At 42.4% G+C, this 22,381-nt stretch overlaps 2 protein-coding genes across 4 annotated transcripts; both read right to left on the bottom strand.

The window, feature by feature from the left end:
• Nucleotides 1–303: 303 nt before the first annotated feature.
• Nucleotides 304–11,391, bottom strand: HOXB6 (homeobox B6). Of its 2 annotated transcripts, XM_053265132.1 has the most exons (3): nucleotides 11,016–11,391; nucleotides 3,320–3,492; nucleotides 304–1,223 (listed from the first exon to the last, which is right to left on the bottom strand). In XM_053265132.1, exons 1-3 carry the CDS (start codon nucleotides 11,150–11,152, stop codon nucleotides 964–966), a joined length of 570 nt encoding a protein of 189 aa, XP_053121107.1. In that variant the 5' UTR covers nucleotides 11,153–11,391; the 3' UTR covers nucleotides 304–963. The 2 variants fall into 2 exon arrangements, with proteins under 2 accessions (XP_053121107.1, XP_053121106.1); XM_053265131.1 differs by lacking the exon at nucleotides 11,016–11,391 and having other exon boundaries at nucleotides 3,320–3,740.
• A 2,752-nt stretch (nucleotides 11,392–14,143) lies between these two features.
• On the bottom strand, nucleotides 14,144–19,855 carry HOXB7 (homeobox B7). Of its 2 annotated transcripts, XM_053265135.1 has the most exons (3): nucleotides 19,355–19,855; nucleotides 15,205–15,241; nucleotides 14,144–15,109 (listed from the first exon to the last, which is right to left on the bottom strand). In XM_053265135.1, the coding sequence occupies exons 1-3, from the start codon at nucleotides 19,752–19,754 to the stop codon at nucleotides 15,052–15,054; spliced, it is 495 nt and encodes a 164-aa protein (XP_053121110.1). In that variant the 5' UTR covers nucleotides 19,755–19,855; the 3' UTR covers nucleotides 14,144–15,051. The 2 variants fall into 2 exon arrangements, with proteins under 2 accessions (XP_053121110.1, XP_053121109.1); XM_053265134.1 differs by having other exon boundaries at nucleotides 14,144–15,241.
• Nucleotides 19,856–22,381: the final 2,526 nt, after the last annotated feature.

Raw genomic sequence — 22,381 nt, 5'->3', positions numbered from 1 at the left:
AAGTTAAATGTCAACTTGGAGATATTCCTGTTGAAAAGGTCTTTCATTTAAGATTAGGCTGGAGAGTGGGGCGGGTGGAGAGGCGGGAGAGAATCCAATTTATATTTCAGTGCTAACCTGCAAACCTTAAAAAATTGCTTTACTGTTCAGGTTAGAGAAAGAACTTCTATCAAACAGCAGGGTTTTCCCTTTTTAACAAGCTCCAGTAGGTAGACTATTTCCTCAGAAATGAAGAAAAGAGACGGGAAGCGGAGACACACACCCCAAAATACGAATGTGGCAAGTCTTCTTCTCAACTTGTTTGTTTGCTTTTTATTCGAGGATTTTTTAAATCTCCATAGCTAACACAAAACTACAAACACAACACTGTACAAAACTGTAATAAAATTAAACAAACAAAAACACCCCTTTTAAAAATTTTGCCATACTTTTCGGGTAGCAATTGTTCCTTCTCAATAGATATTTCCTTTAAAAAAAAAAAGACTTGAATGGCAAAAAAAACCCTAGGGTTTGATTAACTTAACATCTTTTAAAGGTAACATATAAGTAAAAAGCGTGCATGAGACGTGTGATTTACAAAATGAAGACAATCAATACCCCCCAAACTTGACACATATATTGCAGCACCTCCATTTAAATACAAGAGTTAGTAGGAATCCTAAGAAGGACGCCCTAGATTTAAAAAAAACCAAAAAACACCACAGATCCATTCGTGGTGGGAGGAGAGGGGCAATAGAAAGGGTGGGAAAATAAACGGGACTAGAACCTTGATTATGATACAACAGATTACTGGACGCGACTGAGGGTGCAAAAGGAAGGTGGGCCAACACCGCCATACAGTCTCGGATATTTTACAAAATGTGTGTCTTGGTTGTGCCTTCTCCCCACCCCCCTTTGGAGCCCGCCCCCCCCGTTGGCATTTTTGCTGTCTTCCTCCTTCATTCTCTCTCTCTCTCTGCTGTCTCATTCCGTTGTTTTCTCCTCTTCTTCCTCAGCACTCAGCTGAGTGGAGTTGAGTAGCTTGTTTTCCTTTTTCCATTTCATCCTTCGGTTCTGGAACCAGATTTTGATCTGACGTTCCGTAAGACAAAGAGCGTGGGCGATCTCGATCCGGCGACGCCTGGTCAAGTAACGGTTAAAGTGGAATTCTTTCTCCAGCTCCAGAGTTTGGTAGCGGGTATAGGTCTGTCGTCCTCGCCTGCCACTTGGCCCAAAAGAGGAACCTAAGCGGAGAGAAAAAGAAGGGATTCATGGATGGGACACTCCGAACATTTACTGGAGTTTCTAATATGCATGACAATGACTACTTGGCTAACTGTGTGTGTGTGTGTGTGTGTGTGTGTGTAGAGAGAGAGAGTCGGGGGAGGGAGTGTGTGTCAGGGTGTTGACTTCCCTCCAATCATTCTTTCCTCTCCTTTTGATTTTCTTCCCAACCCAAACGCTCTGACCAAAGAATATACATAAACTTGCATACGAAAAGAAATTTACCGAAATACAAAACCTAGACTGGATACCCTCCCCTTGGCACGTTCGGAAACTGTGGACTATGCCTTCTTCCGAAATCATAACGTACTTGATTGGAACGGAGGCTGTGGGGATAGGATCCCTCACGCACGAGGCTGAATCTCTGGAGTCGCCTCAGTGAGGTGGGCTCCCGTCAGTCTCAGTTTGAAAACTTCTTGCCTCGCCATCCGATACCTGTTTTACTTTTGTGTTGGTGTATTGTGTTGTTGTCAACCCTCTGAGGAGCAGTTCAGTCTAACTCGAAAGCCTGCTGTCTCTGTTTTAAATATTAGCTAATCTAATTAAAGGGATCTGTGCTGCTTTTGCTGTCCCTGCCTTTGGGACTCGAGTGCCCCCACTGAGCGGAGTTTATGTAACTCTAACGCTGCAGTCCTATGCAGACCTACTTGGGAGTGAGCCCCACTGGAATGAGTGAGATTGACTTCTCGAGTAAATGGGCGGATTGGATGGCGTGACTCTCAAGGCCGTGATCTTAAAGTCACTTAACTTGGAGAAATGCCATTTTCAGAGAACCAAAGAGACTGGCTGGTTCCATGTAAATGAGTTAGGATGGAGGTGCCACCGGCATGTCAAGGCACATCAATAGAAATCAATGGGACTTTGCTTTCCAACTCGCGTGTTTTTAGTGTCGCCGTGGAAAGCTGGCTGGATTTTGTGGTGCTAAAACGGCGAAGGCGTTTGCCTCTTCCATAGCCCTCTTACTGCGCTTGCATCGGGACAGAATTAAAGTCCGAAGTTATTAATTCCTCGGCCCACTTTACTTCTGGGCAGCATCGCTGGCCCTGCTTCTTCTGTGATGTAAAAATCACATGTTACTGGCTCTGTCTACACATCTCCTTCTATGATTTCCCTTCCCCCCATTTTATCGGTAACTCATATAGATTCCAGCATGTAAGCGATATAACCCCCCCTCCAGCCCCTCCCTCACTAGCCTAGTTATAGAGTTGTAAAAGAATAATTAGTATTGAGATAAAGAGGGAAGAAGGAAGGGTTGTTGCTCTTTATTATGTAAAAAATGATTTTCATGGAAAATATGGCACCTGGAGGCAACTGTCCATCACAGAAAGAGGAGGGGGATGGAGGAGTGAGTGAGTGAGTGAGTGAGTGAAAGAGAAACTATTTGCAACTCCTCTACAGACAGGCATTTCATTATGCGTGAGTTTCATTAAAAATGTAGCTCTCTCCTTTCAAATATTTAAACCCTTCTGAAATTATTCAGCTGGCTGGGGTTACAGAAGACACTCCCCGGGATAGGGATTGACATAGGTAGGTAGGTGTGTGGATGGGGGAGGGGGGATGCAATTCAGATAAATTAAAATCAATTCGGGGTGACTTCAGAGTGTTATGGATTGCATCGTGTGTATGTGTGCGTGTGTGTGCGTGCATGTGTGTGTAAATACACCAGACACATCCCTAAATCATTCCTAGTGAGTGACAGCTAACACTGCGTTCTACAAGACAGAGGCGTTCAGTCAATAATCTACGTGCCTTCATAGATACACAAAGTTAGGTAAGGACACGAATTAACTAACTGAAGGAAGCCCAAGCAAATAATATGTAGCTTTTTATTTTATCATTTTAAGAAGGCAAGTAAGGAAACTATCATTCGTTTTAGAAGTATGAGCTAAGTAGTATAAAAGTTTGAAGAAAGTTTCTGAGCTTCTGACTGGAAGCTCAGACTACAAGGATAACATTTCCTATTTAGAAATAAATGGGCTGGAAGTCTATAGTCACAGATGCTGGTAATTATATCGTGTGTATATATTATAATGACAAAGAATCAAGGGCAACTCACTGTTGCAGGAGTTCATCCTTTGCATCCAGGGATACACTGGGGTGGAACACTTCTGATCCTCGCTGTCCCCAAAAACGTGTTTGCTCTGCGAGCACTCTGACTTCCGGACTTGTTCCGGGCCGAACTGAACAGGGTCCTCTAAGCTCGAAAGAGAGCAGGCTGTCTCTTTCTCCCTGTAAAAACCAGATGTCCCGTAATCGCAGGCTGGGCTCCGGCTGTAAGCTCCGTTAGCTTGCTGGTAGTAAGGCGCGCCCGGGTAACCCTTCTCCTGGACGCCACCACCCCCAGTTCCATAAGTGGTGGGGTAGTGCCTTAAAGGATCCGCATACCCCGTGGAATATAAGGGGAGCTGTCCCAGAAACGGTTCTTGACCCCCGGCTAGGCTCACCGGAAAAGTAGAGTTGACAAAATAAGAACTCATTGGAAATAATAATAATAATAATAATAATGATAGTAATAATAATAATAATAAACCAGAGGAACGTCGGCTGTTCTTTCCCTTGGTCTTTATGATTTGTTGCGTTTTATAGTCCAAGCGGTGTAGCTATTAGCAGTATATGGGAGATTGGGTTTTAGCTGAAGGGGGATGGCCGCGTGCCAACCAGGGACATAAGGAAAGAGAACCATCTGATCACGCGCTGACCAATAGCAGAAGTCGAAGACTGCGAAATAGCACCCTAGAGGGGTTAGCTTTGCACAGGGGACCCCCCTAGAACAAACCAGCGAAAGCATCTCTGCCACCAACACCATCACTTTTAAACAACAACAGCGGGCCCCCCATCCCACATACACAAATAGACACCCTCCCCCCCCCTTAACCACATACTAATTATCCAGGAAAAGATACATTCATGCAACATTTGAGAGTTTGCTTTGTTTTTGGTTTATTTGGTGGAGGAAGAGGAGATGGGGAAAAGACAAGAAGAAGAAAACAAATTAGATATCATATTATCACTGCTGCTACCATGGAGGCAGGGAAAGGGGAACATGTGAATTCTTTTCGTCTGGAAAAGTTTAGTCATTTCCATCGTGGGAGGCCGGCTGCGGGACGTTATTCTGGGGTATTTTTTGCTTTGGATTTTTGGAGGAGAAAGGAACAAGGAGGGACATCTATAAGTGTGTGCGTGTGTATGTAGAAGGGAAGAGAGTCCCTTCTCTTGATCTTGGGGGGTGGGAAGTTTGAACACTCCTGGTGTGTATGTGTGTGTGTGTGTGTGTGTGTGTTTGGGCAGGGAGGGGGCTATACTTTGCGAAGTGCCTCAAAGAGCTGGTTCAAAGTACTTTAAACCGGGTCATAAGCACGGATGAAGGGAACCGTTTTGTTAACACATTCGCCCAATCTCACCCCGCTTTTGCTATTATATTGTCCTAATAAATTGAAAGAAAATGCGTGTGTATGCGCCCGTGCGCGTTTCTCTCTCTCTCTCCCTTCACATGCATATTATCAGCCAGCCTAATCCAAACCTTCACTATAAGTTTCTGCGGCGCCGTGTATATTCATCTGGAAGATGAATTGGTGGGACTGGAAAGCTCGGCTCGGAGGATATTCCGTATCTCTTTAAAGAACTGTGCCCTCTTGCGTTTTTACGGTTAAGGCCAGGTCTGCGGACAGCTTAGAGTTAAGGGCAGCGGTTGGTCTGACGGCCAAGAACACTCCTTATTGATCACCAAGCATCGAAAAATGTTGACGGCAGCAGGGAATGGTCATCTGGTAGATGATGTCCGGGTGGTCGATACGAGGTGAGCCGGCTGCACTTCTCTTTGGTGATCCGTGCAAAGGAGGAAGGCTGACTCCCTTGACTTTGCACGCTGGAGTTTTCATTGGGAACAGATTAAACTCCGGAAGGGGAAAAAGTCTCTCCGAATTCGGACTCACTAGGTTATTCTTTTTTAAACAAACAAACAAATAAAAGAGTCACCCACAAATAAAAGAGTCAAAAGAGAAGTTTTGGGCTTCTCCTGTCCCACACCACACATGGCGAGTTTCGATTTCGCTGCCTTCTGAACAACCTTCAGTCTCGCACAGTTGTTGGGATAGATGAATGTTCTAATCTGCCTTTCCTCTTTAAATTGGTTGTGAACATAAAACCTGTAGTCCAATACAAGATTCCAGTTTCGTCCTTAACCGCTAAACCACTTTAAGCTGTACATTGCAAATTGCCTGTACCCTTCTCTCACCTCCACTGCCTGTCTGTCTATAATATCACCAGTCTCTAAAATCTCTCTTTTCTTGTCTGTCCATAAAGAAATATATTTTATTCCCATAGATTTCTAAAGATTCTGACGACGCGAAACTATGAACCGCAGTAGTACTCATGTCAATGCGAAAGTACATAAATGCCTCTCGAATTTGCCCAGACTTCTCATTATCCGAATGTACAGGATGTCTCCATCACAATCTGGACAAATTAAGTTGTAATTCTATCTATCTATCTATCTATCTATCTATCTATCTATCTATCTATCTATCTATCTATCTATCTATCTATCTTCCCTGTAATCCTAGGAATTGTTGCTCACACATACTCCTAGAAATAATCCAGCACATTTACACTCAGTTGCTCCCAGATCGGATTTACACGGCTACATGATCCCTGTAGAATGACCAGTGCGAATTTTCCCTGACGAGGATTAACGAGTCATGATTGCGATGTAGATGTGATGCGATGTAAACTTCAGCTTTAATGACAAGGAAGCCCATAGTTTCAACACCGCCTCGAACATACGCCTTTAAATTGAAGGAAATAACAGGCAGAGGAAGTGGTGGTGTTGGGTTTGTTTAACTCTCTCTCTCTCTCTCTCTCTCTCTCTCTCTCTCTCTCTCTCTCTCTCTCTCTCTCTCTCACACACACACACACACACACACACACACACACACATCCCTCCCTTTTCTGATGCCTGTAATAATGGTTCCTGCAGGTTCCCCCTCCCCCTTGTGTGAGAAGTATATCCAAACTTTAAATAGAACTGCTCTTTTGGTGTGGGGAAACAAAAGGAATTGGGAAGAGGGATGGGGGGATTAAAAGTTGGACTGGCCAAATTGTGTGTGTGTGTGTCTGTGTAATATTTGAAAACAACACAACCTTTCAGGTTCTTGTTTAGAAACCGGCACATGTCACATGTGAACAAGGATATCAGGATTTATATTTGACCTTTGAAAGCTTCATGGTTAAATAAGTGAGTAAATGTGCTACTTGCTTTTTGAAAAACTTGTAAAAGTGTTAGTTTTTTAAAACACAGAATGTGTGTACGAATGGGAAATAGATATTATGCCTGTCTTTATCCCAGTTTGAGACTAAGAAACTTAACTCTTTCAAACATGGGGCATTGGGATGATCTCTAATGTGTTTGGCGAAAACTTTTTTGTTTAAATCACGTAAAAATCGTTCGCTTCCTAATAATTAATTGCCAACTGTCCAAATACTAGAAAAAAACAGGCGCCTCCCCCCTCCCACTACTACAAGGAAGGTCTGCTCTTTAGTGTCGCTGATTCGCATTAATTTACGAGCTTTTAATGATTAATTTCCCAAGAATTAATCACTCTCTGAAAATGATTTTAAAAGGTGAGGGTGCTGCTAGAACGTATGCAACACTTCCCCAGCTTTGCTTGCTATAGGAGGGAAGATAAAGTGGGGGACTCGGGTTGCTCATAAGATTGTTCATAAACCAGCACTTTTGCTTCTCTCTAATGGAATATCTTGACAGTATCTGGGGGCAGAATGTGGATGTGAGTGGGTACCGAGATAATTTCTACGTTGTATTTAATGCCATCTTGAGTATTTGTAAAAGGTGCTTGTGCCATGTATCTTTGTGTAGCAATCTACAGAGCTGCTGTAGTAGCAGTAGTAGTAGTAGTAGTTGTTGTTGTTCCTGCTGCTGTTAGTAGTATTGGTCTTGGGCGTATTCGATAATATCTTGCCAGAGTTCTGTTCTGGGCCTGGACTGTTAAATGCTATCATTTGCAAACCACCGGGCATAAAGCAAAGAAACTCTTATCTGAAGCCTGTTGTTGCAGGAGAGCACGGACCTGCCTTGCCTTAGACCGGGGAATCCATCTTAACCACTGCCTGGCATAACTCAAATGGCAGCGAATAAATAAAGATTAAAGCGTCTTATTTACAACTGTGCAGTTGGTGCTCTGTAGTGAAGAAAGTACTCTAGGTTTCTGCTTCCCCACCCCCAACACTCCTTCTTCTCTGGTCATTCCAGCTTTTTCTGTTTCACAGAAGCCAACTTTACAAAGCACCAGGAATGAGGGGGGGGGGTGTTGGGGGGTTGGAGAGAAGAGGCAGATAAATGAGAAGATTAAAACAACACCCAAATATTTCTCTGGGCAGACTGGGCCAGAGAAATGCTTTGTGGAAGAAGGAGGGGGCAAGTTAGAGAAAAGTCAAAGCAGCCCAGAAACTTGCAAGCGAAGGAAAATGTTTTCCCCTTCTTCAAAAACATCTAGCTGCTTCTCCTTTTAAATGTGAAGGTTGGAATTCAGCATCATTGTGAAGTGTGAAACTAGCAGGACTTTCTTTTTTCTTTTTGGCAGAAATGAGACTTGAATTGGTACCATAAAGTGAAGGGCTGGCCCTTTAACAGACATGCACACAGAGATGAATAGCCCTCATGACTTTATTTAGGATCATAAAGCTATTCACAGGAGATGAGCTTCTTTTGTCATATATATAGCCCTGCTCCAATTCCACCTAAGTGATGTTTTCCTACATTGTTGGCATGTATAAGACAATGACCCCTGCAGGCATATATTAATATATATAAAATCTCCTATTCCCCCCGCCACTCCCTCCTTTCAAGCACATAACCATTTGAAACTTAATTTCCAGTAATTTACGTTTAATTTACCTGACTTCCCCTGCAGTGTATAATAATCTTGTTAATGGGATCATAGAAGACTAAAAAAGAAGGCCGGGGGAACACCCTTCATTATTTTATCAAAAGAGTTTAGCTAATAATTAACAAAAAGGGAAAATGAGCGTTTGGGGGCAAAATAAGACAAAAACAAAAATCTGCCGGCGTGTTGTCTGATTTGCTTGACTAAAAAAAGAGGAGGCGAGGAGTAGGGAATACTAAAAGCAGCGTTTCAACAAGAACAGATTTTAAACACCCGGAAGACACCGAGGCAAAAGAGGAATGTTGGTGGCTGTAAGGGAGGAAAGTATTTTGAATGAAAGAACGAACTGTGGGCAAACTCCAGGAAGGTCTCTGGCGGAAGTCCCATTCATTTTAATAGCGCTTGCGCAGGAGAACCGCCTGGTAGCTTGAGTTAAGGTGGTTTGAGCCCGAGGAGAGGGAAATAGGTTTGTTACACCGCTCTCATTATTTCATAACGGGAATGTGGAGCAACAGAGAAAGGGAGAGAGAGAAAGAGTCATTGTTCTTTCTAAATCCACTGTAACTTGCAATGATTCATCATCATGCTGGGTGTACACATGTACCCAGGCTTCTAGCACTCCAGTTAATCTAGACACCACTAGAGATTTGCTCACTGGAACAGAAGCAAAGCCAGACATAATAACTGAGAAATGACCAGAAACTTCCCCGATATGAATATATTTTTTCAACTCACCAAGAAAACACCGAGTACATTTACCAGTGTACTAGTATCACGCATCTGTTTCTTTCTCTAATAAAAGCAGTCATTTTAGACACACAGACACAAAGCTAAATCCAGTCTCTCAATATTAATTTAAAATCTGATGGCTGTGAAAGTATTTCACACAATCCAAAAATGAAAACGATACCATGTTATGATGTGCGGATTCTTTTTAAGCAACATGAAGGAGTGGATGGATGGAAATTCTCTACAGCTTCGTTTCCAGAATGTTTAAGGCATGCCTAATCCATTACGTGACAAAAATATATTATCTGTAGAAAATGAAAATCTTGGTCTAGTTAAACTAGTTTTCATGGGGAATTAATCATCGTAAAGCATGGAAACAAAACCGAAGAGTTCTCGGGTTGGACGGTAGATGGCAGCAAACAGCACAGAATGAACTGACTGCAACTCCTAACCAAATAAAAGGAAAAAGGCGTTCTGTTTTTTGGGGAGGTGGGTGTGGAAATAAACAACTTGGTGGTGTTTAAGCAAGAGCTATTCCTTAATTAGTGACCTTATTTAAATGGGCACAACCCGTCAAGAAGCTTCCCTGCACAAGTCCTTTTGAAATGAATGGGAGATGTGCAGGAGCTATACGGAGATACAGAAATAATTCCTTAGTAGAGCTACCTATTTAAAAGGGCTGATTTAGAAGTGGCAGATAATCTGAAGAGTTCTAATGGCTATTGAACAACTTCAAATATCTTCAACGGATAGAGGTGGAAACCCACAGAGAAAGAGAGAGAATGTCTTGCCCATGTCCAACAATCACAGTTATATATGAAAATGCCTAGTTCCTTATTTTCTCCTAGCTGTGATCTGCGGTGTACTTTCAATGAAATAATAATCAGAAACAAAGGAAGTTAAAAGCTTTATATTTGCTATATTTATTTTTAAAGTCTTATATAACTAATATACTCTATGCTAAAATGAGCAATAGATTCGTAGGTTATATACGGTATATTCGTTTTCAAATAATAATCAATTATTTTTAACACATACCTAAACGCACAAAATAACCACCAGCAACTGAACATGAAACATTTAAAAATGTCTGAGATTTCTACATATGTTTCCCCCGTCTTAAAAGCAAGCATCTCAGTATATACAAGGATTTATGTACTTTTCCTTGACACGATACATTCTTAAGTGCCTAGACACAGGAAAAACAAAAGCTTCAAATATCCAAAAAAGATATATACAATCATACACACACGTTTTATACACAATGCACTTTTCTAAGAAGTCCACACTGGCACTGGATCTTAGTCCATCTGGCATATTTAATTTCCTTTTCTTGCTAGCTTAAAAAAAAAATCAAACCTACCTCCTCTTTAGTTAAAATCACAGCGCTGCATATTATTTTCAGCATTGTTTTCTTTATTAATTATTTGTATCATATTTCCTCCCCCATCCCCACAAATAGCACTTTGGAAGAAAAATCGCCTACGTCGTGGATGAGCCCCCTGGAGAGAAGCCTCTCAATCGAACTGGCTGCTGTGCAAAAACTTCCTAAAATGAGTGGATTCGCTCGATGACAAGCAAGTCTGACAAGATCGTTCTTTGCCGGGTGGGAAAGAGGTTTGAAGGGGATAGGAGAAAAAACAAGGGAAACGCACAGAGGTTGGATCCCCACCCACCCCCACTTGTATGCAAAATGCAGCCACCACCACATAGATGCTGTACCTAGTCTCTTTACAGTCCATGCCCAGGTGACATGGATATTTCAAGTCTCGTTTTGCAGCAGACTTCCTTCCTTCCTTCCAGCATTAGATTTCCCTTTACTTACAGAAAAATACCACATTTATCGGTATATATCTCCCTGCAATCTATTTCCTCTGCCCTCGTGTCCCTCTTATGTTTCTGTATATTTTTAAGACCAGAAAAAGAAACCAGAATCTACACGTACAATCTTAAAATAAATATATAGACAGATAACCTCGAATAAAAGATAAATATATTAACTTACCTTTTGACGCCCATCATTCTATGGATTGGGGGAGGAGGAGGAGAGGAGGAGGAGAGGAGAAGGGGGGGAAACAGAATTGCGTTTGCTTTTATGTGTTAGCTGAGAAATATTGTCCCAACCTGATAGCCGTCCATTGCGACTTCTGAGAGCTTTTCCTTTGCCGAGTCCTTTTGCACAGAAAATGGAGTAACTTCCCTCTTTGAAAAATGACAAAAGCCTCCATCCAGTACAGATTCTCCATATCCCCCACCATCATTAGCACAGACAACCCAAAATCAGCACGGAAAATTAACACTGAGAATTAGAAAGGGAAGGGTGGAAAATCGATAATATTAGCAATCTAAACTCACTCCTAGATGTGTGTGTGTGTGTGTGTGTGTGTGTGTGTGTGTTTCCCCTTCTCCTCCTCTATTTTTAGCCCTATCGAGGTTATACATGCAAGTTTAAAAAAAAATGTTAAAAGAGGCTAGAGTCCTACAGAGGACAGTGATCCGACCCAAGGTACAGCGGCCAAAAGAATGGTAGAATAACCACATGGGAAATCATAAAAAGTTCATGTTCACGGTTAGCAGTCCACATGACCAGCTCTGGCCAATCGCAGAACCCAGCCACTCATAAAGTTCTATCACAAAGTTGTAAATTTTCATAAAACAACAAGGAATTTATTGCATTTCTTCATGACTGCTTTAACAGCAGTCTTTTTCTCAGCCGCCATCTTTTCTTTTTTTAAAAAAACCAAAAGAGAAGAATATGCAAAGATTCTGTGCCTCCCCCTTCCACTCCCAGCGGGGGTCTTAAACAACCCCTTATATTCTAAAGGTTAAAAAGAACCTACTTTTATAAAACTTAAAATATTCCAGAGTATTTCATACCTCTAAGAACACTAAAATGTTGTAGGTTACCTAATTATATGAATGCCCGTAATTGCCGTGTGGTTGGGTGGGTGAAATGGGGCAATTCTTAGGAATCAATAGGTGTGCGGTTTTTTTTAATGGTGGGGGCTTTTTAAAAAGGAGGCAGGAGATGTCGGTCTAATCTTTGTTTTGTTTTCCCCACCCCTGAAACTGGTTGGTATGTAAGGTTGAGCGATTTCCCTTCTGGAAATTCATCAAGAAATTAAGAGTGTTGCCCTTTTAAAACCCCAGCGCTGTTGAAATGTGTTGTGTTCAGGCTAACAAAGGGTTGTTAGAAGCATTTATACAGTCAGACATGAAACACGCATCCCTCACTCTATGCGCGTGTGTGCATGCGCATATGTGTATATAGGTAAGAATGTGTATAAATGTAAGAATGTGTATATATGTATGTGTATGTCTACGTACATACATACATACGTACATACATAAGATGCAGAAAGGAAGGAAGGACGGAAGGAAGGGAGAGAAAGGACGTACATATCTTATGCACAGGCGCACTAGCGTCTTCAAAAGCTTCCACTACCGCAGTGGTACATGCCACGAAAACAATAGTAGTGATCCAATGCAGCAAAATCGGATTAGGTAGGAGGTAGAAATGTTCTAGAATTAATTCGGCCTTTGAAATGATATCTATTGAAAGAATTTGCTTTGCCAAGAAAGCAAATATGCCTTTCCGCTTATTTGGGGTTGGGGTTTTTTTTTGGTCTTGGCCTATTTTAAAGTAAGAAGGAATACTGCACCGTAATCCCTGTCATTAGGTTACCATGGATGGATTTATCTATCTATATCTATGGATAGATAGAGATATACCTAAACACTAGCACACAACAGACACAAATATATGCAAGCATGGGATTATGTGTATCAATCTGTGTAGCAGTCCATCCATAGTAAATCAATGATGATTCTTCTATTTATTATAATTATTATAATTATAGGTATGTGTATGCATTCATCGAGTATGTGTATATATTTCCCTCTGCTTGTGTATATTATTCATATACACACATACACATACATCCTATGCGTGTGTGAACGTGTGTTTATAGGTATGTGAGATAGACAGACAGATAATGATGCTGCTTTCTCAGATCTGCTTTCCCATTTTTCAGAATATTAACTTGTAAGTAATTATCTTTTAGGATATTCCTTACAAGAAATATGGGAAAGATAGCAATCTTTGATAGCAGAAGCCCTCCTGTTCATTTGAAATGCTATCTCTAAAAATTGTTAGTTCATGGATTTTTTTAAATGTGTGAACATCGTGGAGGGGATGTGTGTGTGGGATTTTTAAAAATTAAACATACCATATTTGATTTTAAGAAGAAAGGGAGGGAGGGAGGGAGGGAGGGAGGGAGGGAGGAAGGAAGGAAGGAAGGAAGGAAGGAAGGAAGGAAGGAAGGAAGGATTTTCATTTTTTTAAAACAACATTTTAATCTCTTTTGTTCCCTATTATTCTTACCTATAGGCCAATTTCATAGCAGCAAATTCCCCACGTACTTCAAAACTCTTGTCGCTGAAACCTGTAAACATATACTGTGGTTTTTTAAAAAGTGAGAAGTGTAGAAAATGGTAGAGATTGTTTTGTTTTCCTGCATTTTCCTACATTTAATTGCAACAATTTGTTTTATGTTCATTTTGATGCAACATTTGAAAAAATTCAAATAATTGAAGAAATTATCTCTGCAATAAAATAACCGAAGTGGGAGGATAAATAAAAAGGAAATGTGCTCAAACCTACTAGAAAACTCATTGCTCCCCCCCCCACCCCCAGTGGTCTTAAATTGGTATTATAACATTGATTTAATAATAATAATAATAATAATAATAATAATAATAATAATAATAATAGTTCTTGCTGCTGCTAATTGTTGTTTCTTGTGATCTTCATTTTTCTTGCATCTTTTGGGGTTCCGAATGATCAAAGCGGGAAGATGTAAACCACAAATATGGTGCCATCAGCAGGTATTTGGTGTGTCTGTGTTTCTGTTTTAGAAACGATTACTTTAATGTATTGTGACCCTTTTACATTGCTGGAGTAATTTCACTGAACATTGTTTTTAAAGTACAGCAATGACGTTGAAGGAAATTGATGTAAAACATTAAGAGGGTTTCAAGAGGACATCCCAATTTTCATTTTTAATCCAGAAACTGAGCCCGAACACAGATCAGAATTCATGAGGAACTTCTTCTGCAGAAGCCCTAGTGAAATAAAGCGGAGCTGAGCAAAAAAAAAAAAAATTCAGGGCTTGTATAGGAAAATAGTGCCCATACCACAGTGCCTGAGGGCGGGGGGCAGGAATGAAGAAAAGACAAATTACTGGACACGATTCAGTAAGATTATTTTTAATGTTTCTTTTTTCCCTCTCTCTACTCATAGTAATCACGTAATACAAATAAAAAGGCTTGGCCAGCTATTAAATTATTTGCTATCATATACATCGGTTTTACGCAGCACAATATTAATTTCGGTATCTCTAGTGACGGCAAAAAGAAGTCCATTGTCGAACAAGTAAAAATATACACCAATAAAAATAAGCAAAAGAAATAAAAAAAAAATACAGCACCGATAACCAGACATAGAGGCACAAATCTACCAAGAAGGGAGGAGGAGAATACAGAAATCTCATAGAATTATATACAACAGCCACTTTATGCTAAACGTTGTGTTCCCTTCGCACGTTTGGAGTTCACGTTTTCTAAGAAAAAGTGCTAAACACGTCCACATTTTCACTTCATATACCATTTAAAAAAAATACACGAGAGATTTTTAAAAAGACTTACAAATACTTGGACTATATGAAGACCCACATAGGCAAACAAAACATTATTTATATTGATTCTAAAGAGACACTTAATAGGTAGATTTATTATCGATTTTTGTTGTACAAAAAACACAAACAAACAAGGAGAGAAATGTTAATATAGGTAGTTTTCCAAGTGTCAAGAAACAGAAGAGATCATCCACTCAGTTTGTTTGGATGTTTAGTTTCTTGTATAATGTACAGTCTTTACTGGTTAACTTTTTTACATTTCTGTTTCTTGCTTTAACTTCCTGGACAGTACAGTCAGTTTGTCTCACGCTTCTTCTCACCCACCTCTCTCTCTCTCTCTCTCCCTCTCTCTCTCTTTCTTACACTCTCACACTCTTGTTCCCCTCCCCCCTCGTTTTCTTCACTCTTCTTCCTCTTCTTCCACGTCTGGTTTTTCCTGGCTGTTTGAGCCTGGGCCCGCGGGTTTATTTTCCTTTTTCCACTTCATACGCCTGTTTTGGAACCAGATTTTGATCTGTCTCTCTGTAAGACATAAAGCATGAGCTATCTCAATGCGTCGTCTTCTGGTCAAGTAACGGTTGTAATGGAATTCTTTCTCCAGTTCCAATGTCTGGTACCTGGTATAGGTCTGGCGCCCCCTCTTTCTGTCAGTCCCTGTGGAAACAATAAATGAGATTCCGATTAGTTCTTGTTGGTTTGTTTCTTCTTTTGTGTTGTATTTTAATTCGTATTATCCCTGTCTGGATTCAGTAGTCAGGTATGCAGATCAAATCAAACCACTGTTTATTAAAAGTTATTGTAGGTATTATAAAAAACAATTTAAAATACAAAAGAAGGAAGGAAGGATAAAAAATTAAATTAAATAACCAACATATACTCCAGTGTATTTTTTCCCTTGCCACCATGTTTCAGTTCCCTTACTCAGTATTTTCCCGCAATCTCATTAGTCTCAACATAAATTGGTATTTATCCGATGTCTAGCCTGAGTCTTTGCATGCTTACCCTGAAGTAAGTCCAATGGAACTTCTTCTCCAATTACTGTGCATAGGATTGCAGATTTAATAGAGAGAGGACAATTTGCTATTGCTTAGCATTTTGCCCCAGGAATGTTAATGTGGTATTTTAAAATGTCGTTTCCCGCCCCCCCCCCCGCTTTTTTTTTTTTTTTTTTTTTAGAATATACGTCCCACACCCTCCTCAAAACATTCTTTGCGATGGATGCTTGCGGTGGAAATTTTCTATTAAATACAAAATTGTGTTATTTGTCTTGTCTTAAGGTGTCCCTAGTATAAAGCTTTATTCATACAGCGTAAAATGGAATGGTTTTCATTACAAGGAATCATCTTCCCTGTATTTAATTTCCACATCTGGCCAGCTTCTTCAATTCAGTGGCTGTATTGATGTAATAGTAATGTTAATGTGTGGGCAATGTGGTTTCGTTCCCATTTCGTGCTATATGTGAGTGTTCCTATTCCAGGCTCTGTGTGTGAGTGTGTGTTGTTGTTGTTTTTTGGTGGGGGGGGGTCTAGAAAAAATTGTATGTGGGTCTTTTTTGTGAAGGAATTCGGAAGCTGGACACAGTTGGTTGACGTGGGAACTCCTCAAAGCAAGAGTCAGGTCGTTGACCGCAACTATTTAGCGGACGTCCAAAGAATCTGGATTCAAACCAAAAATCAATTTCCCTGTCATTTCGTGGAGCCGGCCTGTGGGTGGGTAGGATCCAGTAGCAGACTGGACGCTCCTGCTTTTGAAGAGATAGATTTTATCTTCGGTACCTACACCAGCAAAACGAGTCTACATCTGAAACATTCTTGGAGTTTTAGTGTGTTTGTTGTTTACCAAAACAGGGAGGTGGGGTCGGGTGAAGAGGAGTGGGCGGCGATGGTCTTCTGTTCAAGAAAGGAACAGCAGAAAAGTCAGCCTGGCTGTAAAGAGGGGGCAAATAAGATGTCTGTGGAATGTGGGGTTGTAAAATCAGTTGCAGGGAGCGCCATAAACTTCTCTTGAATGGGGTTGAACCAAGACTCATTCTCCTTTGGCCAACAGAATCGCTCAAATCCAGCCGAAGAGCAGACAAGAAAGATTAAAGTGGGGCAGGGAAGAGAAAGAAAAAAGAAAGGAAACCTCCTAACAGTATTTAAGGTCGAATTAATCGCTGAGAACTGGCAAGGAATCCATAGTTCGTAATGTGTCGTCTCCAGACTGTACTCAACACGTCCGATTCTCTTTCCTGACAAGAAGCCACCAACACTCGGCCCCACCACTAGTAGCCAGTATTTCAAAGAATTGGGGAGAAGAGAGTCCCCCCACTCCAATACACACAATCGGCTTTGATATATCATTTGTAAATCACGGTTTATGGATCAAGAAGTAAGAAAGAAATAGCCAACCTATTAGAGCAGAGCTTTTTAGAAATGTGCCTTGATGTGTCCCGCTTCCCCCAAGCCCCCTGATATTTACATATAGACGCAGCTTAGGATTTTTAGTCTCCCCCCTCCGTCTCCCGCCATCCCCACCCCCAACATCTACTGAAAAGCTACTTGGCAGATGATGTGTCTTTAAAGATAACTCCTTTATCACACTATCAGATTACAGTCTGGCAAATCGCTAGGAAAGTGAATACAGTGGGAGATGGGAAATGGGATGGGTAGAGTTCCTAACCGGACAGCTTTAATACTTAAGTTGCCAGGGCATGAAACAGTCTTGCATTTTGTTTACAACCCATGCACCCTGGTGTATGTACCTAGGTATGAATGTGGCTATGCTCTCAAGCCCTGAAATCAAAAGAAACTGGCAATGATCAACCAATTGCTCATAGACTCCCCAGTGCCTTGCGCTTTTCCTCATATAAAGACGATATCATGTTTATATGCAGATAATTAGTCACGAATGACAAGGTTATGTTTGGAGGAGTGTGTGTGTGTGTGTGTGTTTGTCAGGGGCGGAGGTTGCCCTCCAGTTTTCCAACCACCAATTCTCTCTTGTTATCAATTTGGGGGAAAGGAGCAATGGGATAGGTTGGTTATGAAGAATTCTACCAACACCTGGAGACCGTCTACCAGAACACCTAGCAGAATTTTTTTTTTAAAAAAAGTATTCTCTGGCGCTTCAGAGGTCTATTCAGTCTTCCTACACTTGCGTCCTTTTGTATCAGTGAAGGGACAGAGAAATAAGTATGCAGTCAGTCGCTGCTGGTCTTCTGAAGTTTCAACCCCCACCTGTTATTTCCTGAATTACTTTACTTTAGGTTGGGAAGTCTACAGACAAGCGAAGCGTAACGCTGTGTTTCCTTCCTTTTAATTTGCCCACCCCCCTGAACATCAACTCTGAAGAAGCATTCTGTGTAACTGGAAAGCTCAGCCACTGCATGGTTAACTCTGGTTGGACCTTTGAAAAGGTGCTCTTCTTCTGGCCCTGTAACAGGGTTGACATTGCTTGAGCGGACTCGGGAGGGGGCCACCAGTCCCACCAAACCAGGAGAATATCTGTAACCTCTCACAAGAAGATGGAAATGAGCATCATTCAAGGTGTTTACCGGCCGGTGTCTAACAGGAGGAAGGAGGTTCGAGCATTAAATGTCATTTTTGACTGCGTTCCTCCGCTACACCTTCTGCTTGTTTGTTTTGTAAGGTGTTCTGATACTCTGGTTAACTCATAGATTAAGCAAATCTATTACATCGGCTTTAATAATAGCAACAGCAGATGGATGGAGAGGTGGATGGACAGATTACAGGGCAGAGCGAATTCATGTATAACTTGGGGTGGGGGAACTGGATAGAACAAGCATAGCTATTGTAAAGCAACCCAGAAGGGTCTCCCCATCTTCGCAAATGCAAAAAATAACTTCAATAGGTGTACCTTCCCAAAGGCAACACAGATACTCTGAGTACATTTGGAAAGGGACGATATTTCTTCCCTTCTCCTCTGACCACTCTACTCCCTTCCGATTTCCTTTCGCGGAAGTCTGCTGAGGATTTAGTTACATGTGGAATTTGCAGGTTCTGACGAAGAGTGAGGGGAAAAGACGAGCCAGATGTGTGTGTGAAACTCCATTTCCGAAGCAATGTCGTCTATTCAGCGGTGGTTTAACAAATTAAAAAATACACCCACCCTCTAATATCATCTAGCAAGATCAAACATTACACACTCCTCGTCTTCTCCGGCCCCTTTCCCCTTTCTTCCTCCCTCCTTTTTGTTCCTGGTGTCATAAAAAAGAGAAAAGAAAAGAAAAGAAATAAAAGCGTATTATAGAGTAGCCCCCCTCCCCCCCCTCTCTCTCTCTCTCTCACACACACACAAACACACACACATACACACAGAGAGAGTCACACTCTAAACACCCTGAGCTGGATTTCAGAATTTCAGTGGAACTTATTCCCAAGTTTTTGTGCTTGGAGTAGCTTAAGAAGACAGACAGACAGACAGAGAGAAATGTGGGGTGCTGAAGATACGACTCCCTTACCCCCACCCATGTATGTAGCTCTGTCCTCCCAAGAAACGCTGTCTTTTGCGTAGAGGAAACCAGCCACAGGAACAGCAGAACTAATAAATATTTCAGCTATTTATTTAATTATTTATTTACGGGTGGCTTTCTTATGAGGTCTGGGCGGAGGGGGGGGAGGGAGAGAGGCATTTTGAGGCAAACGTCATAAAAGGAGTTCTGTCTGAACATCCTCCCCCCCCCCACCACCAACACAACTTCCCCTCCCATCCACCCCTTTCCATTCCCTTCTCCCCAAGGTCCCCCCCGCCTCGCAGGGGACTCACCTGTGCTTCTCATCCAAGGGTATATTCGCAAGTTGTTTTCGTGCCGCAAGTCTGCGTCCCTCTGGTCGCTTTTGTTGCAGTTGGGCTTGGACGCGTCTCCCGGACACATCATGGAGAGGTTTTGCTCGAAAGGGGAACAGTGCATGTTGAAGGAGCTGGCTTCCAGTCCGTAGCTGCCGGAGTACATGCCGGGGGCTTGGGGGTGCATGCCTCCCCCGTTGGGGTACAAACCAGGCATGGAGGCAGCGAAAGAGGCCGTGGAACTGGAGCCATACCCGGGGCGCTGGGCATTGGAAGCGAAGGCGCAAGAAGTTTGCTCAGGAAACACTCCGGAGGGGAAAACCGAATTTGCGGCCTGATATTTAGAAAATAAAGCATTCGCATAATACAATGAACTCATAATCTGGCCGGGTGATTTGTAGGCCGGGACGTTTTAGTGTCGGTTTTACGAGGTACCGTGATATATTACGGAATTAGACTCCAGATTTACACCAAAAAGGACCCCCTTTTTCCTCCCTTGGACCATGTGACTTTGGCCCACGTGATTTGGGCATCGCCAATCAGCGCGTAGCTTCCTCCCTCCCCTCCACTTCTCCCCCCCGCCCCCCAAGCTGTCCCCCTTGTAATATGGAAAAGGGGGGAAAACACTATGTATGGAGTCCTGGTTGGGATTTATAAAATACGATGCATTATTGATGATAGGATACAAAACCTCCCAAGATAGGAGCGGGGGAAGAGAGGAAATGTGCACATGAGTCAATAAGCCACCGGTGATATCAGTTGCTCAAGAGTAGCAGGACAAGGGGAGGGGGAGAGAAGAAAAGAGGGACAAGTGAAGAGGGAGGAGAGCTAAGGCGGGCAGAGAAAAAGAAACCGGAGAGGGAAAGCAAAATACAATGAAAAGGGGAGAGGGAGCGAAAAGAGGAGATGGTGGGTGGGGGTGCGGAGGAGCTCACTTAGATGGTCAAAACTGCTGGCATCATCCGGCGGGAAGTTCTCCGAGGCAAGGCTCATTAAAATGAATGACAGCTTACAACTCCTCTTTATTTCAATGGGACCTGCGCAGGAGAGCTTCCCGCCAGACTGTTTCCAGTGCCTTTTGGAGGAACAGACTGAAGTAGGGGACTCTGCAATAATTTATCCACCACAATTAGGCCTATCATCTATCTATCTATCTATCTATCTATCTATCTATCTATCTATCTATCTATCTATCTTCCGTCTGTCTCTCTGTTTGTCTGTCTGTTTGTCACGTGTGGGGAACGAACCTTGGCATATGCATCCCGCCCTATCCGATGGCCTCAAGGCGGGCTTAATTCCAGTGGCTCCGGGATAGTTCTTGATCCACCAAAGGGACTAATGGGACCACCTCCAACACCCCCCACCCCCCACCCACACCCGCCTGACCGCAGTGATACTTCATATTTCTCTCTCTGCTCCAATATCTCCCCTTTCAAACGTCATTCCGTGGTACGTGTAATTTATTCCACTGCCACAGGCGTTGGGTCTAGGAGCTAGCTTTGCTTTTTCTGGTGGCGGAAGGCCGGGAGAGGAGGGGAGGGGGTAAGGAGGAAAGATTACAACAGATCTCTATTTAAGCGTGTCAGCTTTTCTGCTGGACTCAATTACAGTGAGAAGGAAAATGTGACCAGCTGGTTACTCGGCTTTCTGCTGGGGAAGCAGGGAAGGCTTCCAAAAAATAGGGGGGGGGGGGTGGCAGGGAGAGAGAGAGAGAGAGAGGGAGAGGGAGAGGGAATTGGAAAGGAATACGTCTCATTGAAACTTATCAAAATCCTCTACGACAAATAAGAATAAAGATGGCCTTGCTGTTAAGAGATTGGCAGAGGTCCACCTTTTCAAGGTTAAGTTGCAAAAAAACAGGGGGACGGGGGGCGCACAGGGAGGGTGTATACATCATGGTTAAGCACATCATTGGGGGGGGGGGCGGAGTTGAGGACAGCAAAACTGACAATGTGCCACATTCTCCGAGAGAGAAAGAGAGAGAGAAAAGAGAAGATCTCTACTTGCACGGCATCCGATGGGTTTGGAATTCAACAGTAACAATACCCGTACACATACACACACGCACACATATACGTGTAAGCCAAAGCAAGGGAGCAAAAATATAACAAAGTAGTTATTACCCTACTTTGGCTTTGGGGTTTGTTTGTTTTGTCAAGGACCAACATGGCTACCTACACAAGTTTGCTGGCACTAAGAGCATCCATCAGCCTTCTAAGCTGAGGTATTGGCGAGTATTTTCGCAACTCTTTTTAATAATCCAGGCCTCTTTTCAACACCACCACCCCCGCTCCAATTCAGGTTCATCTTCACCACTCGCCCTGAGTTCCTTCCGTGTCTCCTCAAATGCTTCCTGGGATCACAGTAGCAAGTGTCTGCATGGAGGTTTGTTGGGTTTCGTTTTTAACCCTTCTCTCCCAGTCTTCCCGGATGACATTTTAAGCAGGATGAAGAAAGAACAATGTAATGGGGAAATTGTGGCTTGTAAACTTTATTGTAACTCCTTTCTTCCGCCGCCTCCAGCTTCGACAATAGAACAAAGTGAAGAAAGAACAACAAAATATAGCATTAGTTTCCCCGCCCCCCCAATAAAGTAATTCACGTATACAGTATACATTCTCTTTTTTTCACAGTAAACTAAGGGGGGAAAAAACCCAAAAACCCAGGCGGAAAAGAAAACACTTTTTACAACTTCTTCCACTGTGCGCATGCTAACTAAATGGAGGGAGGGAGAGAGGAAGAGAGAGAGAGAGAGAGAGGAGGAGGAGGAGGAGAGGGAGAGAGAGAGAGAGAGAGTTTTCTTCTTTCTTTTTAAAAGATAGAGACACTTAAAAAGACAAACGCATAAGCAAAGCAAAATGGGAAGCCAGGAGAGAGAGAGAACTACATTATAAGTAGGCAGTTTCATGTTGTCGGGGGTGTGTGTTTTCAGAGCTACCTCCAGAAGAGTTTAACCACAACAAGAGGAGAGAGTAAGAGAGAGAGAGGAGAAGGGGGGTTGTTTTA

The sequence above is a fragment of the Hemicordylus capensis genome, chromosome 6 (assembly GCF_027244095.1).
Source record: "Hemicordylus capensis ecotype Gifberg chromosome 6, rHemCap1.1.pri, whole genome shotgun sequence".
NCBI classification, from domain to species: domain Eukaryota; kingdom Metazoa; phylum Chordata; class Lepidosauria; order Squamata; family Cordylidae; genus Hemicordylus; species Hemicordylus capensis.
The sequence above is the reverse complement of the archived record's forward strand: the minus strand, read 5'-3'. Positions and strand labels throughout refer to the sequence as shown.

What these genes read in the sequence shown, in the direction of transcription:
- HOXB6 (XM_053265131.1), bottom strand. Translation starts at nt 3,740, where the DNA reads ATGAGTTCTTATTTTGTCAACTCTACTTTTCCGGTGAGCCTAGCCGGG. An exon ending in AAGGATGAACTCCTGCAACA is followed by an intron (nt 1,224 to 3,319) that starts GTGAGTTGCCCT and finishes CTCTCCGCTTAG; the next exon opens with GTTCCTCTTTTGGGCCAAGT.
- HOXB7 (XM_053265134.1), bottom strand. Translation starts at nt 19,754, where the DNA reads ATGAGTTCATTGTATTATGCGAATGCTTTATTTTCTAAATATCAGGCC. An exon ending in CCCTTGGATGAGAAGCACAG is followed by an intron (nt 15,242 to 19,354) that starts GTGAGTCCCCTG and finishes TTGTTTCCACAG; the next exon opens with GGACTGACAGAAAGAGGGGG.